Below are 8,861 nucleotides of genomic sequence, written 5' to 3'. Positions count from 1 at the left end.
TGAGCAAGCAGTATGGGGTTGTGCAACCAGGGATGTAATGCCCTGAGTTGGTTTCTGGATGTCAGAGGAAAAGCCACATGCAATTTACCTCTCTTTTTTTGGGGAAGATGCAGCTGCTCCCATACTAAACTATGGGACAACTACTTAGTGCTGAAGTACAGTGGGTAAAACAGATTAATTACTGCTGGCATTGTTCATATGTTGGTAGTGAAGAAAATAATATAAATAAATATAAAAATGCTATGGAGTACTGAGAGCTCAGGTAAAAGAGTTTAGAATGTATTTATTTTAAAATGTTACTTATCTTACCCATATTAACCAAACAGGGGATTATGTTAATTGGCCTCTTCTGATATTATCCATATTTCAGTTTTCTGTGCAACTGTGTTTAAATGCTTTCTTTAAACAAAAAAATACTAAGCCAAAGAAATATTATACTTTTGAAAACTCTCTGCAACCAACCTCTATCAATTACTGGCTCTTTTATCTCTTTTCTAATGAACCTTTACTCACAAGTTCTTGTTTCAGTTCCCAGACATGCACAAAATGCATTTGTTCCATTTAACACTAGGTACACTCAGGTGATGGACACAGACATGTATCTGCAGAGGACAATTCAAATCATACATGGGCTGAATTTCCCTTTAGTGGTTCCTTGTCTTAGGCCTCCAAATATAGGTATAATAAGTAAGTCAGGTGAGATGAAGGTAGGCCTATGAATACACATCAGTAGAAAAGAAAATCATTAAGTTCTTGATTATCCCACAAGAAATGATTACAACAAAAGGAAATATTGAGATAAACATTAAATTAAAAAAAAAAATCCAAACTCATTACAGTTTCCAGTTAGGCAACCAGCCTTGACTTTAGCATGTAGCAACTCTTGGTAAGAAACGGAGTTACAATCTGTGCATAAATATACATGCAGATTCTGCCCCACCTCCTGCACCTGCTGGATGCAAGCTGAGCGTCTGGGCCGTGAGAGGCAGCATATTCCTTTAGCCCAGTGTGTCTGGATTTCTCTACCAACAAACAGCCAAAAATAGGAGTTTCCCCAAGTTTCTATTGCTTGTTGTGGGATAACCTTGAGAACCTACAGAATGCTGCTGCCCCTTACTTACTGGTACATATCTTGCTCACTTTTGTCATAGATGTCATGTGGGACCTTATTTAAGAAAAGGTGTTTTTTTTAACAAGATATTCAGCAAATTGTTGCCATGTTATTTCCAGTGATTTAAAGATGCATCAGAGTCATACCATAATATGGTATTCCCCATGCTTAAGTACTGCAGGGGACTAACTGACACCGATTGATTGCTGCCACCTGCATCTTACCTAAGATTCAATGTCTTTTCTCCTCTTTCTGACAGTCTGAAAAGATTATTGTACCCACTTCTTTTAAGTGAGCGCAATGTAACAGGTATTTTAAAATAGAGGATTAATACTGTTCATGTTTTACCAGTTTTCATAACAAATAATAGATGCTTTCATGGGGGACAAATCATGTTATCCTAGTCATTCTGTGCAACTGACTCTTTCATAAAGCTCGTGCCATCTTCAGCTGGTCTCTGTGGGCCTGAGGCAGTAGATCAAAGCTTAAGGAAAAAATACAGATTATTGAAATAAGTATTGAATTGGTGGGTTCTGAAAGAGGGAGTTACTACAGGTATTTTTAGTTTCAGTCCTCTTTATGAGTCTAAGCCATTTGAGAAGAAGAAATGCTTCATGTCATTTCCTCCAAAAGTTAACAATTTATTAACTTTTGCCATTATTCTTAATTTTTTTCTCCCACCACCCCAAATAAATACTTCTTCAAAGGCAGTGGCAGTGAAAGGTCAGTCAACCTTAACCACAGTTAAGTGGTTACCACAGTGACTTTAAATTCTGCAACAACAAAAATTGCCAATGCAAAACATTGCAGTGCTGGAAATGAATTGTATGGTAACATATTTACTTGCAAATATATGGGGGGGGGGGGGGGGAATCTTTCCATGCCAAGCAGGTAAAATAGGATATTTATTCTTCACAAGAAGCAGAGCAGTTAAATACCTTCTTTAAGGATATTACTTAAAACCTGAAAATGTAAAATGTAATACTCAGCTACAGAACTGTAAATGGTACTTCCGTAACTTTGTGATTTTTTTTTTTTCCCAAACACTAGTCATACCCATACTAGTCTATACTGTATTTTTGGGGAATTTAGTAAGCACATTTTCTGAAGAAACTCCAAGCATGAACATTGGCACAAACTGCATGAAAAAGTTGGTTTTCTGTACTTCTGTGAAATGTTGGTGCTGTCAGGTAATATCTTCCATATTTCTTGTCTGTATTTCCTTTACTTGCTACTACTTATCATTGTGTGGATTTTTTTAGGCTTGATGTAGCTATTCTATTTTTTTTAAAGCAGCATGTGGTAATTATGAGCTTTGTTTATGCTTTTTAGTTCATTTATGGGTATACAGCATATTACACTAATGGAAAAGCTGCATTATTAATTTGTGAAGAAAATTAATGTTTTTTAATGTAAAAATTCACATAAGAATACACTCAAGACCACATTGTTCCTTTAAAATAATGTAACAATCTAAATAACATCCATTAGAACCATTCCTTTTAGCCAAAAAGTTATGTATTTTTAACCTTAGTGGCTTGGTTTACCCATTTTTTTATTAGCAGAGAAGAATCAGCAGCTTGCCTTATGCTAAACATGTATAGTAGGAAATAAAACATCAAAGCTGTTGAAATTCAGCAATGGAGGTAGTATTAGTTTTCTGCTACCCTATGTATTATGAATGATTATCATCTCATCTCACACTGGAAAGGGAAAATAGCTTCATGGTGGCAGCTATTTCTGAATGGGGCAGTTAATGAAGGCATTGGAAAATTCTCTCAAAAAATAATGTACTTTGCAGTCTTTCATCTCTGGAAAAACAAAACCATTTCAGCACTGTTCTTTACAAAGCAAGAGCCAATCCTCTGGCCCTCCACTCCCTGTCAGGTCCCCCTAGGAAAATATTTTACTGTAGTTCTTTAAGCTTAAAATCACTGATCCAGCTGTCTGTTTAGCTTTGTTGTGTTTCATTACAGAGTGTGTCAGATAATCCCTTGTGCTTTAACCCCCCCCCCAAAAAAACAAAAAGAATTAACTAGTCTAAAGGTATGGTAATGTATTACTGTAATAAGGATCATGGTTTTACGTGAACTCCATTTTGGTTTCCACCATGAACATTTAATCCCTGTAAACATACAATATTGTAGTTTGTTATTTAATACATATTCATTTATATACACACACAAAAATTAAACGTTCAGATTTTTGCATAAATTAAGATTTTTTTAAATTTGAATATGAACTTTGAGTATTTATTTCACAAATAATATTTAAAAAAACTTTCCTGGAGTGTTAAGTTTCAGAATTCAACTATATTCAACTATATTTGTCAGATTTAAGTTTAAAATATGTAGCTAACATTGTTTTCTGATATCTAATGTAAATATTTGTAAAAAGAAATTCTTTTGTATATTTTTGTGAAAATGTAGTTCCCCAAAAGATACAAAAGATTTAATAAAAAAGTGCATTTATGTTTCTGCTCAACACTTTCCATTATTATAACAACATTCAAAATACCTGTGGTCACCTATTGGGATTCCTTTCTTCAGCGCAAGTCACAGGAACTTTCTCAAATGAGATAATTACAGACAAGTGCACCCAGTAATCATGTGTGCTGGTAAAGCAACAGATTCTGGAGAAAGAGCTTCAGAGAGGTACTTTCTTCCTGATACAAATATAGATATCTGAAATCATTTATTTTCAAGTTAAGTAGTATTTAATTCAGTAGCTTTTTTTAAAATATAGTACAGTGTCATTAATTGTTTCATTGTTCTTGCTTACGGTGCACTTGTCCTTGTCTTCCACTGTTTGAATGACTATCAATCAGGTGTATGAAGACTATTACATGGAACAAAACCCAAAAGACAAACCATTAACTCTCCTTTCCCTGAGAGTGGGTGAAGAGTTCAGTCAGTATTTGCTAGAACATCAGTTCAATTGTATGCATGATACCAAGCATTTGCCGAACAAAAAATATTTCTAGTACAATCTGAATACAGAAATAAGCTTTGTAAGAACTTCTGACAATGCACGCACTTCATCTAATGTTAAGCAAAGAAACATTACCCACATAGAATACAAAATATGCTTTGAAAGTTTTTAATGGAATTTAAAGTAAATCTTTTCTTACACAGACATTTTCTTCTTACAGTGTAAAAAAAATTTAAAACTGCTCAAACTTACAAACTTGAAAAATTAGAGACATTTCAGGTAGGCAATCAACTTCATTTTATGAAAACAATGTATATTAAAAGTTCAAAATGCATGAATTTTTCTAGCATCCTGTGCCCCTGGTGGTTAATCTTCTTTTCCACTACTGTCCAAAGGAGGCAAATTTCAGTCCCAAGTTGTAGCATAATTATTCACTGGGGGGGGGAGAGAAAAACAATACAGGTAAGTAACAGTCCTACTATCTTGTAAAGATGATTTGAGAACTGATTAAGGCCTTTTCAGGTAGGATTAGATAGAGTGAATGGTTAAGTGATTTGAGTATCTTTAAGACAGGCCAATGACTAAAACTTTAGGAATCTAGATTTCAGCAGCAATTTCATTTTAGATATGTTAATTATACATCTCTATCAGTTCATTCTGAGGATACCTACCTATTAATTTCAGTCAGCGTCTGTGCATTTCTAAAAAAGAGACCATTTTTTGAGATGTCAAATTTGAAGCACAAATTTTTTAAACATAAAAACCCACTCAAAATCTACAGCTCCTGCTGACCCTGCAGGCTGCAGGCTTCCGAGTACCTGAATAAGGTCAACTGAAAGATTTTCTTAACGAGATTTTACAAAGGCTTTCCTGGCACATAGTTTGTGGCCATGCCAGCAAATAAGTACAAGCAAAAACAACATTACCAAGCTGCGTACAGCATGCAGAAATAAAAATACTGACAGAAAAAGAAACAGAAAAATGCCATTTTTGGTGTTAAACATTGGCTTAATCTTTTAGCTTAGTTTAATAGCAAATTCCTCTTAAGGCAATCTTTTCAGAATACATGTTATCATCTTTTGTTTCATAGCACTTGAAGAAAACACACACTGTTAAACACTGACTAATTCCCATTATATGCTGGAGAGTGCCAGTTCGCTACTTATGAAATCATGGATAGATGACAAGAGGGAGCTGTTCTGTCGGAAACTCTCCTGGCCTGAATAGAGAGTTATAGGGTTTACAAACACTCAGAGAAACATGGGAACATGTTGTGGGACAGACAGCTTGGATGCAACATAAAACAAAGGTGAAGAACTTATATTGGATTTTCAGCTTTATTCAAACAAAACCCAGACCACGGGGGTTTTTCCTAGGTCAGGAATCCAGTGACTTTGCCATACCCAAACTGCAGAGCACTTATTTTTCAACATTACATCACATTAGTAAATGTTTATATACTAAAAACAAACAGTACAGAGTTCTCTTTAGAAGAGAGCTACCCTATAATAAGCATCTTTCTCCATTCTTGTTGATCATTTGCAACTTAAATATTTTTAAGGCCAGAGCCTCTAAACCTAATCAATTAAATAAATAAATAAATAAATAAATAACTTACCTGGTTTGAGTTCGAGTCCATTTCAAGGCATGGCGTGGAGGTACAGCAATAGTTGGATGGTAAAAAGTGCAGTCTGGTCTTGTACACTGAGTATTAAATCTACAATGCTAAAAACAAAAGCATTTCAGAAGAGGCTACTCAAAGTTGGCTGTCTAAAGTCCTGAACAAGCTAACCTGGAATGTGTTACATACAAATTTGTATTACTGTATGATCTGATAGGTAACTGAATCAACAGCTTCATAGTCCAACACTGCTACCAATTCAACCCAATGACAGAAGGGAATCCTCTTTCATAAGTACTAATTACAAATAAAGTGCTCCAAAACCACCACTGAACTCACAGGTGAAGTTTCTTTGTTTTAGGGATTTACAGAGTTTATCTTCAATTGATCTGTGCATAAAAGTTAGGAGCGTGATACAGCATTAACTGAAAGAGAGCAAAAGCATCTACCTAGTAATTTCTAGGAATGAATCCTGGGGACACAGTGCATTTCAGCATTGTCAGGGCTTGAAAAAGCAGGAAACTTACTGGCATAAGAACATACATGGACACAGAATCCAGAACAAAAGTACTCAAGTTATAAACTGTTGTGCTATATAAATTATGCTGATATACTTTAAAGTAACTGGGCAATTATTTTAAGTTCCTGGTAATCACAGCACACCAAAAGGGAAAGTCAGATTTTGAAACATATTCTTTCCACATAGGGCTACAGAGTGTCCTCCCCCTCTGCCCCCAGCATCATGGCTGGACAGATTCTTGACAAGCGCTGCAGCTGTCCGACAGTTTGAAATTCCCCAGAAGCAACTAATATTTTTTTCTCCTGGAAGAGCCAGGTGAAGGGGTGACCTCTGCTGGTCGCCAGCCAGCAGGCTGATGACAGAGGAATGAAGGACCACTGAGTTGTGCTGGCGACAGCACAGAGAAAGCAGCAGTTTCCATAACAGCAATGGGCTTGTGCAGGGATCTGACCCAGGGGTTATGAAGCAGGACAGGAGAGAAGAGTTGGGAAAGAGAAGCTCAAATTCAAATTCAGCTGAAATGTGGAATGTAAATATTCTTCACAAGATAAAACACTGCAGTTACATACACAGCATTTACACAGTATCGAGACAACTGCTGGTTTTATGTAATTTGTCTTTTACTTCTCTCAGCCAAGAGAAGATTCAAGACCACTTTGAGACAATAAATTTATAACCAAGGTCCAGAGCTGATGTTGTACAGATTTCATTTTTTTTTCCCTAATCACAAAGACAACTAAATAACAGCCTGTACTACTTGCCAGATCTAGTAAGCGTAAGATCTGTTCAAGGCCTGTCACTCAAACTCCACTGCCAAAGTCACCTATCAATCTTTAGTCTGGAGACCACTGCCTTACACACAAAGGTGGATCTCACAGTAGCTATGAATAATCATGCACTTAGCTGCACACCCTCATGCAGCTGTCAGTCACATGAATATCTGCTAGTATTACCTCAAATTTGCTTTATCATCCCTCAAATTCTCATCCTTCCTTTCAAAAAAAAAAAAAAAAGCAGATAAATTAGAAATTAAAGAAGTAACATTTTATCCACTCCAGTTAATATGTCACTCTTCCACCCTTCCAGTAAAACAGCCGGAAAACAGCTAACATGGCTTCAGAGCAGTATTAGGCATTAGGAGTATTCAAAATGGAAGTAAGCGTAAGCAGGAGAGGCATGCTCTTACAAGAGGTAACTGGCACAACCACAGTATCAAAGGATTAGGTTAAGAAAAGTGCCTTCCTATCAAGTATTGACAGTAATAATCTACATACAGGACTCCTCAGTCAGTCAAGAAAATACTGTAATTGTCATGAAATGTCTCCCTAAGAGATATTTACATGCATAAAGTAACTGCATTGGCTGGTCCAAAAAGCATACAGAACAAGCTGGAGACAGAATCAAGAAACAAGGTTTCTTAATAGAAAACATATTTCTTATGAGATTTTGCGCATGGTTAAGATTGCCTGGAGTCTTTCATTTTATAATTTGGTAAAAGAGGTCCAAAAGTATTTTCTTTCAGAGAGAATTACCAGAACCCATCAATCTCTGAAAATGAGGATCATTCTTTGTGCAAAAATCAGAGTCATTTGTTACAAAGCATACATTAGGAAACTGGTCCATAAGCACAGCTCAATTTTCAATTTCCTTTGTGCAAAGAGCTATTTTTTTCCATAGAGACCATTTCGTACTATCTAGAGGGCAATTCAGAGAACTCTTTCTGTCTGCACCTGCTCTGGAGCAATTCCTCTCTTCTCTTCTGAGAGTAACGTGACCATGAAATCTAACCAAGAAGCTGGCTAAGGCTCAGTGATACAAACACTTCCCTGAATTCCCACAGGGCAATCCCAATTATGAGGCATTCTCAGAGCATGCTTACAAATTCTGACAGAGGTCCCAGGTTTCTGTGCCTGTTCCCAACAAATTGGTTGTCTGCTTTATCCAGTGACAATTTAAAGCAAACTAGACTAGCAGTCAGGAGGACAGCAGTGATCGATATTTCAGACTCTTTGCCAGAAGGGTCCCCTCATACTGGGCGACAGTCATTCTCTTCTCTGACTTGATGCATCAAAGAACTCCAACAGGAGAGATCTGGCTGGCCTTGCTTCTGGCTTAGCAGCTAGGATGCTCCTCAGACAAGTGGAGAAATGGATCTGGACACTAGAGAGACTTAAGGGACACACTGATAAAGCTGGTTCCGATGTTTTCCTCTAAAAATGGAAGTCTGACTAACGAAAAACAAAAACATAGCTATCTAGTCTTCTGTCTCTTCTAAAACATATACAATACTAGCCATTAAAAATTATGATTTGAAGATTTACAACAGATACTGGAACTTTTCCTGTACGTTTTCTTAGCCAGCCCCCCAGTCATTCTTATTAATATTGAAGGCTCTAGAGAAAGGATTCACTTTGAGAATTCTAAGTACCCCAGTTTTAAAGCATGTAATCAATGGAATTTCAGTTAGTTAATACACTGTAATAAACGTAACAGTGTCAAGAGTTAATCTGTTAGGAATTTTATACTGTGACAAATACTGCCAATAAGTAGCCTGGCAAACTATTTCTTGCGCTTTTTATCTCTTCTCATAAAAGCAATGAATACATCACCTTCCCTCACCTCTCATTTTCACAGCAATAAAGCAATGACTACATTAGGGCAAGCACTGATGTCAAAAA

General features: G+C 36.4%; 1 protein-coding gene across 7 annotated transcripts in view; it reads right to left on the bottom strand.

Annotated features, from left to right (window-relative positions):
* Window positions 1-1,995: 1,995 nt before the first annotated feature.
* Window positions 1,996-8,861, bottom strand: part of ZC3H14 (zinc finger CCCH-type containing 14) — a 30,915-nt gene continuing 24,049 nt past the window's right edge. For 6 of the 7 annotated variants that reach the window (XM_067296902.1, XM_067296898.1, XM_067296901.1 and 3 more), the window contains 3 exons: window positions 5,661-5,767; window positions 4,714-4,743; window positions 1,996-4,476 (listed from right to left, as the gene is read on the bottom strand). In XM_067296902.1, the coding sequence (XP_067153003.1) occupies window positions 4,470-4,476; window positions 4,714-4,743; window positions 5,661-5,767 (144 nt within the window). In that variant the 3' untranslated portion in view covers window positions 1,996-4,469. The remainder of the gene's footprint in view (window positions 4,477-4,713; window positions 4,744-5,660; window positions 5,768-8,861) is intronic. The other variant, XM_067296900.1, reaches the window with a different exon arrangement.

The sequence above is a fragment of the Apteryx mantelli genome, chromosome 4, assembly GCF_036417845.1.
Source record: "Apteryx mantelli isolate bAptMan1 chromosome 4, bAptMan1.hap1, whole genome shotgun sequence".
In the NCBI taxonomy this organism is placed as follows: Eukaryota; Metazoa; Chordata; class Aves; order Apterygiformes; family Apterygidae; genus Apteryx; species Apteryx mantelli.
The sequence above is the reverse complement of the archived record's forward strand: the minus strand, read 5'-3'. Positions and strand labels throughout refer to the sequence as shown.